This window comes from Chelon labrosus, assembly GCF_963514085.1.
Source record: "Chelon labrosus genome assembly, chromosome: 1".
Taxonomy (NCBI): Eukaryota; Metazoa; Chordata; class Actinopteri; order Mugiliformes; family Mugilidae; genus Chelon; species Chelon labrosus.
Genome location: NC_140337.1, coordinates 8,353,403 through 8,366,376, shown reverse-complemented (window position 1 = coordinate 8,366,376; position 12,974 = coordinate 8,353,403). Strand labels below are relative to the sequence as shown.

The window sequence follows — 12,974 nt, the reverse complement described above, 5'->3', positions numbered from 1 at the left end:
AGGTGATCTTACCACTGAATGGATATTCTGTGTGGGAACATTTATATTTTTTATTTTTATTTATCTGCATTGGGACACTGAAATATTGCTCTGGGTCATGAGCTCCTCTCTCTCTGTGTAAATATACATTTATTTCATTTTCACTTATTATGTTTTTTTTTCCGGTGACCTTATGGACTGTACGGAGGTATTTTACATCACTGTGGACTTTATATTTATATGTTTGAATTTTGTTTTGTGTGTCACTGAAAAAACTCAATAAAAAGAAAGTTTTTTTAAAAAAAAAAAAAGCTATAGGAAACAAATATTTAAGCAGTTTTGACTGTCAATGAGAAACAAGCCGTGATCTCAATGTTTTGTTGGCCCACACCACCACCCTGACCTCCTCCCATTCAAACTATGTGTCTGTGCAACATCACATACCACAACTCCTGCCACGAATGTTGGACTTTGTCTCTTGACAGGTGAAGTGAATAACACCGGTTATCATGGTACCTCTCAGTGGGTGGCATACATTAGGCAGCAAGGGAACCGTTTGTCCTCAGAGTTGATGTGTTGAAATCAGGGGAAAAAATGGGAAAGTGGAAGGATTCAAGTGACTTTGACAACGGCCGAATTGCAATGGCTAGGCATCTTTGCGTATGATGCTTTAGGAAATGTTCTGCCGGGAGACGTCACATCCTGCCATGGAAATAGTATTTCCAGATGTCTAATGCCTCTTTCAACAGGATAATGCTCCTTGCCAGAAAGCAAAAGTTATTCGGGAATAGTTCAAGGTGTTGATTTGACCTCCAAATTCCCCCATCTTAATCATCTGTTGGATGAGCTGGACAGACTAATCTGATCAACAGAGGCTATACCTCACAACTTGCAGGACTTAGAAAGTGCTGCCAACGTCTTGGTGCCAGATACCATGTCACAGCTTCAGAGGACTAGTGGAGTCCATCCATCGACGGGTCAGAGATGTTTTGGCAACTAAAAGGAAGACCTATACAATATTAGGCACGCAGTCATAGCGGTTTTGGAAACAACTGTTGCTGTTTCTTCCTGCAATTCTTCTGCTTTGTATTGTTTCAGCTTCAGAAAAAAAACTCAGGAAATGACGAAATGGTGTTAAATTATACATTTGTGACGTGACCTCAAGCTTGACCCACAGCAGAGATGAAAAGACAAGATGACTAACTTTTGGAAGTCATGCATATTGCTTTTTTTATATATCTCATGTGAGTCTTAAACATTTACGGAAGTGCAATGCTAATTTCGTCAACAGCCCCTGTAATGGTTTCTTTCCTGCCGGCAGGAACTTTCCAGATTCAAGTCCGGGTGAAGACCTTTGCTGTGTCTAAACTAAACACCATTTATTAAAATCCATAAACAGCTTTCAAGAAGTCCCTTTCTGTGCTATTCTTATCCCCTGTACTCGTGAAGCGGGACACAGGCTGTGTCTTCCTACAATATCCTGCAGCATTAGACTCATCTAATGGCAGATTAATTTAAATTCTGTGTATTATTCCAAACTACCTCACAGTGAGTTTTCTGCTTGAAGGGATTTACCGCTATTTTCAACTTTACGGTTGTTAAATTTCCCATAATAATACACTTTTTTCAGAGAGTTCCAGTAGACTCTAATAATGAGTCACCAGTAGCAGAAAATTTAAAGCTGTCGACCTCCGTGTGCTTTCTGGCCTTTAGCTCCTATTAAATCCCATCAGGGTTTTTTTTATATATATAATATTGCACTCCTCTTACGCTTTTCCAGTGAGGCTGGGGATGCTTGCTGAATCGTGACAGACAGATTGAGTAACGATCTGGACTCAGGGGTGTAATGATTTAATGGGCTATTGTGTTTGGGAACCACACTGCAGCATATTGCCGCCCCCATATGGGTTATTATGCTTGGGAAGAACTGTAGACTTTGATTAAGAAATGCTGCTCTTCTTCATATTGATTGTCCCCGTGATGAGCTGTACAGTTTGTCCAAAGCTTGTTAAACACCCCACTGGTGGTATATATCACTGTTTTGTTTTGTTGTTTTCAGCTTATTTGTGGGTCAGCAATAATGCGCGACACCGTTGTGCTGAATGGACGATATTGTTTTCTGATTGATCGGATGCTCTCTTTTGTTTTCTTCTTTTTGCGGTCGATTTGATTTGAGCAATAATGACAAACGTTTCTAAAACTTACAGTCAGTTTAACATTTTAGTGTGTTTGTTGGAAATATTTCTTTTAATTGAACCTTGACTTAACTAAATCAGTATTTGTATTTTGAGCAATCCAGCTTTAATGAGAGGGATATTAGACAGTAATGTCTTATAATTACTGACAAGAAACAGACAAGCGTGTAAATGAGTATGAGTGCTGCAAAGGTGTCTCATGTATTTTCTTTTTTCATAGATGAAGATGAAGATGAAGTGAAGTCAGGTCAAAGTCGCAGACCGTGCATTTTTACAAACATGGCCCCTGCTCTCTGTCCGCTCGCAGAGGTGTGGGCTCTGCTGCCGTCCCCCGGACACGCTTCGCTTCACCCTCCATTTGAGCTGTCAGGGTGCAGTCAGCAGACATGTGGAGCGCTCTGGCTGGGCTTTGACATTACTTTGACCTCTGCAGGGTCCCTCGCACCACTAACAGGCCCCGACGCTCCCTCTCTCTAAGCTGAATAATTCAGCGTCACGATGCTGCGGATGGTGTTGCTGCTAAAGCACGACTGGGGTCAGCGGTTTGATTCCCTTTGGGATCAGCCAAGATACTACATTTTTTCTGTTGTGTGGCACCAAATGTGTTTATAACTACTGCTGCCACTGAGTATCATTTCTTTCTCTGCAATCTGGCCGGTTCAAGAAAAGAAGTATCTTTTAGAAATCTTCTTTTATGTTTACAGCTTTGGACGCCTACTAAAAAGCAATCATCTCTAGCTATTTCGCATTTCAATAATACCTCATGGATCAAAGGTGGATTGGAAAAACTACTTTACATCACTTATAAAGACTATTTTCAACACCACTGAGAAGATTGCCCTTACAGTTTTATTTACTAAAGTAGGTTTTCGTGTCATCTAAACCCCAATTCCTTCTATAATTGATTACTTAGCAAAAACAGAAATAGGTGACAATTCCATGTTAGGGAGAGGTTAGGGAGCATTTTTCTCTATCTCCTACAACCCTCACAGTTTACCATTGCGGATGGAGTACCCCAGGGGTCTATGGTTGGCCCTCTACTTTTCAGCTTTCTGTTCTTGAGGTTAAATGTTCTGGAAATACATGCTGATTAAATTTGCACTTGTGTGACATTTTTGTGTTTTCCGAAACCCGGCCGCTACCGGCAACAGACAAAATGATACACAAGTGGCAAACAAATGTAGCTTTAAGCTGCTAAATCGAAAAGATATTTCCTTTGGGAGTCAGCTAATATGTTTATTATTTTACATTCTCCAGGTGGTCACCTTGATACATTTACTGCCTACCCACCTGATGTGTAAATATGCAAATGTTTGCTCTGGTTATATGTTGGTCTCTTTGGATTTTATGGTCCAGTAATCTGCCGAACTCCATAATGTGCTCCACCAAAGCCAACAGAAACCAACCCTCTTCTCCCGAGCTCCTGTCTTGTTGTGGACGTGTCTTTGCATTCGTATTGGCAGTTAGATCTGTCCGTCTATCTGTATGCAATGGGCACATTAAAGTCCTCTGTACTTCTCAGAGGGCGACATTGTATCTACCCTTCCCGACTCTAAAAATAAAGTTTTGCTTGCTTTGCTTTTTTGGACTGGTGACCGAAACAGGAGCCGCTTCACCCTCTTGAAGTATTTAATAAGAAAACACAACGGACTTCAGGTCAGTTCTTTGGAATATAGGGGCTCATTTATGAGTACCGATAAAACCTCTACTGTTCCAAATAAGTCTGTCAACGCTTTGTGTCAGCACTGCTTTGCACTGCCCTCTCAACGCACATATTCACACACTTCCTCTTTGTCTTTCTTTTACATCCATTCTGTTTGCCCTCATTTTGCTTCTTCTTTCATTTTGCTTCCTCCATCCTTTGTTACTTATATAAGTCTTGCTCTTGTTTCTGCACCTGTATAATGTATGCGTGTTAATGAAATCCCCCTTCCTCGGGCTCAGGTGTCGGTGCGGCTCTCCCTCCGCTGCTTTGAACAGAGAGCTCCGTGCGGAGGATCAACATAAGGGCAAAGGTTTTAAGCAGTTTCCCATTTACTGAATAAATTAACCGACGCTGCGTAGGCGGTGTGTGTGTGTGTGTGTGGGTCACTCCGCTCAGCACACACACACACTTAGAAGGCAGTGCTTATGTGTTTTGAGCCTGGTGCACACTGGCTCAGCCCTCTTAAAGCCTGTGGTCATATTACTCAGCAGTAGGTCAAAGGTCAAAGCCAATGAGCCACCAGATACAGAAGAAGCTGTGTTCTGCCTGAGCCGCTGCTTGACTTTCTTCTGTGTAAAACATCGGCCTCTGGGTGTTGTTTTGATGTAATGATGGCTCTTTTTCTGGATAGACACACACGGTAGATGAGCGCACATGAACGAAGCCAAATATGTGTAACTTGTACCAGCTCAAATTTAGTTTGATTTAGAGGCTTTTATTTTAGACTTTGTGACCCATATTTTGTATCACGGCCATCATTTACCTCCCGTGGTTTATCAGAGCTATCAAAAAATGGCAAGAGGTATGACAGAGATATTACATAGACACACACACACTGGCCTCCTCTGAGCCTCTAAAGAGCTGCAAACCAGTCATCAGCTTAGTGGTGGTCTCTCCCCATACCGAAGGCAACACTTTAATCTCCAGATCGACTTTATAACAGTAATCTATACACTTTATGAAATTGAACTGGAGGCCAACACACCCTGTAGGAAGCAATCATCATTACAGGCGACAACCTTCATGGTGGTTCGATTTTGTCCAAAAGCTGCAATATACTGTGTGCAGACATGCTCCTCGATCACATGCCGTGCTTTACTGGCAACTGCGGCTCAAGGCGACCATACATTTCTATTCATTCAACTATAGAATGAAAATCAGCTTGAAGGGATTTGAAACAAACGTGGTATGATGATCTGAATAAGAGATTAAAGGCAATGCAGAGAGGAAGCTATCCTTTAAATATTGCTTGCTGTGCTGTAGCTGCATAATGGATTTCACTAGAAAATAGACTTTTCTGGCGTTACATGCAATACATTTGACCAAAAAGACACAGTCCTGTCTGGTTATTTTAACTATGAACATCAGCACTATCAAATAAGCTAAAGGTATGGATTCTGCTTTTATTTTAACTGAAACATTTTCTAAAATTTAGATTATTTACAAATGCAATAAACTTATTTGAAAGCATATTCAAACTAATTTTGGAGGAACTAACAAGTGCATTATTTTCATTATTAGGTGTTACAACACCTACTAGATGTGGTGTAAATATCAAGTTACTGACATAAGTACGTCTAAGAGCTACTTGTCCCTTATGTGACACCTCACTACATTTATGAATTTGCTATATTTGCTACTTACATTACAGATTTTGAGTTTACAAATACCGTAAAAGTAATAATCATCTCATAAAATATGATGACTGTCTTACCTTATTCTATTTTTAGCATTTTGCACTGTTGTTCCCTGCCACTGTAACATCTTAATTTCCCCACAAGAGTAAATTAAGTCCTGTATTATCTCTTATCTTTTTTTTTATTATACTATCCAGAAAGCTAAAATTAGCCTCAATAAAAACATAAAAACAAAGGAGAAACAAATGCCAATAATACATAATACGGACAAGTTTTTAGAGATGTTTACAAAAGAATACTTTTAAAGTGAAGTTTTAAATGAACTATTCTGTAACATCTGTAACTTTATGCCTGACTGAAATGTTTGTTCCTTAAAACATTCCAGACCGGTAAGTTAAAAACAATTTTTTGTTAATTTAATAACAAATTAATGAACAAATATCAGTCATTTGTTAAATAAAACCAGAGACATTTTTCACAGTTTTCTTCATAAACAAAACAGTAAGCTGCAGCGGCAGGAAGTCGCCGCGTGGTGGCGGTAACGTGCGCTAACGGCTCTCTCTCTCTGACCTCACAAACATGGCGGCGCCCATTAGCAAGTGCAGCAGGTTCGTTTCCGCTTCTAGAAAACTGGGAAGTTTACTGTTAAAGTCAGTTTTTATCGCCCAGACGGCGGCGTGCAGTTACGAAATGGACTCGGAAAGGCCGACCAAGGTATGGCAGCGATATCGGTCACCTTTTAGCCTCGTTTTGTGTTACGTGTCGACACAGTTTTACCCGTAATGACATTATTAAACGGAAACATGTTTTAATTAATTGGCAGCCTCAACTGAATGATTAAAACGAGTGAACCCTACGTCGACACACTACGTAGTTGGATAACGGAGCCGCGTCACACGCCACGGTTAAAGATATATATATAATATGTCAGCAGCAGATGTTTAATGCCGGTTATCTCCTCCTCAGCTGGAGTTTGCAGTCCAGATGACATGTGAAACTTGTGCAGGGAAAGTCAGAGCCGCTCTGGAGGGAAATCCAGGTGAGAAAGCGCCGACATGTTTGTGAGCAGCACTGTAAAAGCTGCATGTTTACATCCTACCTGCTAGATTTGCACATCTGCGTGTGACAGCTATTATGTAACAGTTATTTGAAAACTGCACTTGTAACGTGAGTCAGCTTTTTTTTTTTTTTTTGGTCCCTGTTTACTCTTCTGTGCACTCCAGTGTGCAGTCCGGATGTTTACACCATAAAACTGTTTTACAATGTTTTACAGTGTGGTTTAGTATTAGTATGCATAAAACAACAAGTGCCATCTTGTAATAATTTACTCTAAAGTATAGAAAATACAAATACATTTTCTCCAGCTCATTTTTGCACAAATTAGTGGTTTTAAATATGTGCTCGTGTTTAAATTCTGGCTTAAATTCATTTTGAAGAAATCATAAACTAACCACTAGCTAAACTACCAAAATGTACGGTTGTTTCCTCTGAATTATTAGTACACCAGGAGCGCAAAGACAGCCAAGAACCTGATGTAAACCACAGGAAAACAAACTGTAACTAATCAAAAGCCTGAGAAAATAGGAAAGTGTCAGTTTTATTTCGAAAGTCTACCCAAAGCACATGAAGACAATATGACATGACTCACTGAAAAACAGCAAATCTTAACATTTAGGGACAGATGATTCTGTCGTCGCTCTTTCTGGCGGTAATGTCATCTGGTGTTGACACGTTTGCAGGGGTGAAGTCGGTCAGCATCGACGTCGGCAAAGAGGCGGTGTTGGTGGAATCGTCTCTGACCAGCGCAGAAGTTCAAGCTCTGATAGAAAGCACCGGACGCAGGGCCGTGCTGAAGGGCATTGGGGGATCAGAGCAAGGTGAGGAACAAAAAGGACTGCTGACACACACCCTCAAAGCAAGAACAAAAAGCCTTTAGGCATTTGTATTCTCACAGCTATGTGTTTAATATGTGTGTAGTAATCTTTGTGAAATAGAGGCAACTGGGCTTGCTGATATTGTTGAGCAGATATGCTTCATAAGTGGTGTTAGCTTCATTTATGGACACACTGGTCACACGTGGACACACTCAGTGCATCTTGGGTACGTTCACATCCACACATTAAGCTGGCCACTTGTAATCGGACTGACCAGGATAGATGTTACTGCAAGGTCTGAAGAGCATCTCAAAGCGCATATGAAGGTGGTCTCGGCCATTAGTGACCACATTCCTTTAGTAGTGTGAACACCGCGTTTCAGAAAAAAAACATTGTACCAACAGTAAAATATGTTGGTGGTAGTGTGACCGTCTGAGGCGGTTTTGCTGCTTCAGGACCTGGAAGACTTGCCGTGATAAATGGAACCATTAAATTCTGCTGTCTACCAAAAAAATCCTGAAGGAGAATGTCCGGCCATCTGTTCGTGACCTCAAGCTGACGCGAGCTTGGGTTCTGCAGCAGGACAATGATCCAAAACACACCAGCAAGTCCACCTCTGAATGGCTGGAGAAAAACAAAATGAAGACTTTAGAGTGGCCTAGTCAAAGTTTTGACCTGATTCATATTGAGATGCTGTGGCATGACCTTAAAAAGGTGTTTCGTGCTGAATTACAACAATTCTGCAAAGATGAGTGAGCCAAAATTCCTCCACGGCGCTGTTAAAGACTCATTGCAAGTTATCGCAAACGCTTGATTGCAGTTGTTGCTGCGAAGGGCGGCCCAACCAGTTATTAGGTTTAGGGGGCAATCGCTTTTTCACACAGGGCCCTGTAGGTTGGGATTTTATTTTCCCTTAGTAATGAAAACCTTCATTTAAAAACTGCATTTTGTGTTTACTTGTGTTGTCTTTGACTAATATTTAAATTTGGTTGATGATCTGATACATTTCAGTGTGACAAACATGTAAAAAAAACCAATAAGAAATGAGGAAGGGGGCCAACACTTTTTCACACCACTGTACGTGTTATTTCTGTCGTATCATTATGTGGTTAATTACTGAAGTGGAAGTGTCCATGATTTTGTACGCAAAGTAGCCGTACTGGCTTTCTTTAACCATCACCAGGGTCTTTAATTATCTTTATTACTGGAGATTGTTTTTATACTCTGCATATGGATTCTTCCAAGGTTCCAGTTATAATCTGAGCTTTTGTGGGTTTCTAAAATAAGTAAGATTAGGGTGGATATCCGTACATAAATAACGACACTGTGCGTACAGAGACATTACAGCTCAATCCGTCCCACAATTTGCACCACATCCCCGTGTCTGAGAGCACGCACGACAAACAGCGTTGTCCATAGTTCTGAAACGGCTGCAGGTAGCTGTTATAATATTCTTCTGTGCCTCAGTTGATGTTGGTTGTGATTTGCATACAGAGCACAAAACTGAGATTGGAAGTGGTGGCTTAAGTACGCATATGGGGGCGCATTTTAATGGAGTTTGAACATGAGTACTTAAAGCTGGCAAGAAAGAATCAGATCACTCATGTTAATACAATTCTGAACAGGGCCAAAGAACCACTATAGGAGATGTGACATGCTGTGTGAATGCAAATGTGCTCCTGATCTCCAGATAGATCTATGGCTGATTTCTCCAGCACTATGCGATAATGTTGATTTGCCCCGTCTTAACAAACCAGACAAGGATTTGAAGTCTGTATTTAAGATAGCCCCCACGGTGTGCCTCTATAGCTATATGAATATGTCCATGTTGAGCTCACAGATGAAGTCTACTGAGAAACTGGAAACACAATCTGATCTCAGGCAGTCACCTGAAATACATTCTTAATGCATTCTTATTCCATGTGTGAAGCGCAGTCTGTCTCAGTCAGGTCCAGGCACAGTCTGGATGTTTATCTATGTGTGATGTTAACATATAAATCATGAGTAGTCCTGTAGGATCGGTGTGTTTCATTTCAGACCTGGGTGCAGCCGTGGCCATGCTGGCTGGTGTGGGATCGATTCAGGGGGTGGTGCGTTTCCTGCAGCTGTCCGAGGAGCGCTGTCTGATTGATGGGACCATTGACGGATTGGTGCCTGGACCCCACGGCCTCCATGTCCACACTCTGGGGGATCTCACGCTGGACTGCCTCAGGTGGGGCGATTGTATTGTAAGCGTTTCGCCAGGCTGTGGAGTATGAAGGACACTGACAGGCTGGGACTGGACTTCTCTGCCGTGGACTCGGGAAGCTTTATGTGAAGAAAGAACGTTTAAAAATGATTACAGTGATATACAGCGCTCTGGCCGATATGATTGTACTGGGCCACATACACTCCCAGGTTTAATTATGTCAGGAGGAATTGTGTACGGTATGCTGTAATACCCATGAGCCTCCGGGATTTAGTGGATTCTAGTCACTTTAACCAACTAAATACCCCTCACCTCAAAATCCTCAAATGGAGTCAGTGTTTGGTTGGTCCATTCTGGGCTACTGTAGGAACATGGGGTAGTTAGAAGTGGATCCATATGTACACACTGAAGACACACCAAGCTGATGGTCAGTCGTAGGACAGTGTCGGGCCCTTGGTGAGAGCCCATGGCCCTAGTGTTGGTGCTCTGTTGGCACTAGTCTGAGCTGTGTTGACAGACTGATTCTGCATATTTAATAGGTGGCGAATACATTTAATGACAAGTCGGTCACAGAGATGATACAGTGCGTGAGAAAGCAAACCAGTTTCTCATGCACTGGTTCGGTACAATGTAAACAAACCAACTAGTTTGAAGGAAACACTGAAGGCTTTTCTTGTTTTTTTATCTTGGTCTCATGTGAAAATTCAAAAACAGGAAATATTTCACAACAACGTGATTATCTAGAATGAACAAACCGTAGATCAGCTGATCAGCATGAGACCAGCTCTGTGCACCGTTTGCAGCTCTTCCACTTTTCCCAGGTAATAGTAGCTCTGAATACAGACTTCTGCCACCTGCTGGTATGAAGAGCTATTTCCTTTTTCAAGCGCAGAACATACACCGATCAGCCACAACATTAAAACCACTGACAGGAGAGGTAAATAACATTGACCATCTTGTGACAATTCAGTGTTCTGCTGGGAAACTTTTGGACCTGGCATTCATTCATGTGGATGTTACTTAGAAATGTACCCTCCACCTAGACCAGACCAGACACCTCCACCCCATAGCAATGACACTCCTTGATGGCAGCAGCCATCCCCAGCAGGATGCAGCCTGACACAGACACACACACAAAAACAGTTTAGGAACAACTCAAAAAAACATGAAGAACAGCACAAGGTGTTGACCTGGCCTCTAAATTCCCTAGATCCCAAACTGATCAAGTATCTGTGGGATGATCCACAGAGGACCCTCCCCTCAACCCATAGGACCCAAAGGCCCCCACTAACAACATTCTGTTGCCAGACACAACAGGACACCCTCAGAAGGCCCATGTCCATTCTCTGATGAGTCACCACAAGGGAGACCTACACAATATTGGGAAGGTGGTCATAATGTTATGCCTGATCGCTGTGTGTACCAGCTGGCTGTTGGCTGTATTCTGTACTTTTTGGTCCAAACAAAAACAAAATAACTTGAGGCAATGCCACAGTTAGTCTTTGTTGCTGTCAGTTGTCTGATGTCTGTTTGGCGGGTCTGTGTTTCATGTTAACAAATCATAATGATTTATGCTTACAGGCAATCACACGCTAAATACAATATTCCATTAAGCTTCCATTTTCCATCAGCAGCGTGCAATAAATTCTAAGCTCATTAATTCAGTGTTTAGCTGACTTCTCATTCTATATTGTTATATACACAGACTTGTGGCATTGACTTTCCGACCAAAGAACAGAATATAGATTATTGACTATAGGAGTTAAAAGTGAGAACATTGCATCAGTTAAAGTGTCCCATAAAACTTCATTGAATATAAATATAAATGACACATTGACAGCATCCACACTTAAACGCACACTGCTGAATGTTTTAAGCTTTACAGACTTTCTTATGTGTGAATAAACGAAAGGTTCTTCATGTTTTTGCAGTTGTGGCGAGCACTATAACCCCTTTGGGAGACGACACGGCGGCCCAGCGGACTCTGAAAGGGTATGGTCTAATTACTTTTTAAGAGAGCTGTAGCATAACTTTCCATATGAGCTTTCATTTTTATAAGAGGAGCCGACGTTACATCAGCCGTGTCTGAGGATTTACAGGAAAGAGGATCAAAACGTGAGGGAAATAAAAGCGCCTCGTGTCGTAAATTCTGACAGAACCCCGTCCTGAGACGAAGTAAAATGTCAGGGCAAGCCAAAGGCAAGATGTGATATCCCTCTCACACTCCCATATTTGTCCCACAGGAACCGTTCTGAGCTGCTCTGCTCCAGGTCCAAAAATCTCAATGAAGTGTTTAAAAGAGCTGCGGCTCTGACTGTGTGTATTTATTCTTATAGATCGGCGGTATTCATGTTTGCGTCTTGTGCTGAAGTCTAATTCTCACGTGCAGTGTTGTCTTTCAGCATGTAGGTGATCTGGGAAATATTGTCGCTGGACCAGATGGGAGAGCATCGTTTAGACTAGAGGACAGTCTGCTTAAGGTAACAAAAAACAAAAAAACAACATATTTGACAGTGGTAGTAGCCGCAGTATACAGAGGTTAAGAGCGCATGTGGATGTTGCAGGTGTGGGATGTGATTGGTCGGTCACTGGTTGTGGACGCAGGGGAGGACGACCTGGGCCGAGGCGGTCACCCTCTCTCCAAGCAGACAGGAAACTCTGGTGAAAGGTGGGTACGACGGCGGTTTATGTCACAGAGGCTAAAATGGTATTCAGCTAATGATGCAGTTTTACCTGGTAGCAGGTTATAATGGACGGACAGTTGTCTGCCTTAAAGGCGACTTACGGTTCCACGTTGGTGTGTTTGCGTAGCTGCCTGTTTATGCAGAGTGACGCCTTATGGGAATTCAGTTTACACGGAGGCTACAGAGACATACTAGCTTGAGGCTGCCCAACAGTGCAACAGTGTGTCGCCCCCGGGTGATGACACTGTACATACAGTAGGTCGATCACTGATTGGTTAAAGGGTTGGCTTTAAGTAGGAAAGGTCGGAGGTCAAAAAGAGACATGGGAAAGAACAAGGGAGAAGCACAGATAATGGCTGCACTTTGACAAATTTTAAAGAAAAGTAATTCACCTTCACCTTAAAAAGCCACAAAAAATAAAAGGACCAACAACAGAAGAGCAAGAGTCCAACTTTTGATACTGCCACCAAGTCACAGCAGACGTTACATGACTTGCAGCCTTTAGTCCCCCCACCTGAATGATAATACTTGAGGCTGTAGTTGGCGGTGAAGATGTCAGCAGACCATTCTCTTGATTAATAAATTAATTATTTTGTGTATAAAAATGAAGATAAATGGTATCACAAACCCAGATGGACATGTTGAGATTCCCTGTGTTGTTAATTAATCAATCATGTGTCGGGATTGTTTTGCCAATTAGCCCCACTATTTT

The 12,974-nt window shown here is 41.9% G+C and overlaps 1 protein-coding gene across 1 annotated transcript; it reads left to right on the top strand.

The window, feature by feature from the left end:
- Positions 1-6,095: 6,095 nt before the first annotated feature.
- Positions 6,096-12,462, top strand: ccs (copper chaperone for superoxide dismutase; the record flags this gene model as incomplete). Its single annotated transcript, XM_084549029.1, has 8 exons — positions 6,096-6,230; positions 6,483-6,555; positions 7,256-7,393; positions 9,428-9,602; positions 11,510-11,570; positions 11,981-12,058; positions 12,143-12,246; positions 12,390-12,462. The coding sequence occupies 8 exons, from the start codon at positions 6,096-6,098 to the stop codon at positions 12,460-12,462; spliced, it is 837 nt and encodes a 278-aa protein (XP_084405155.1).
- Positions 12,463-12,974: the final 512 nt, after the last annotated feature.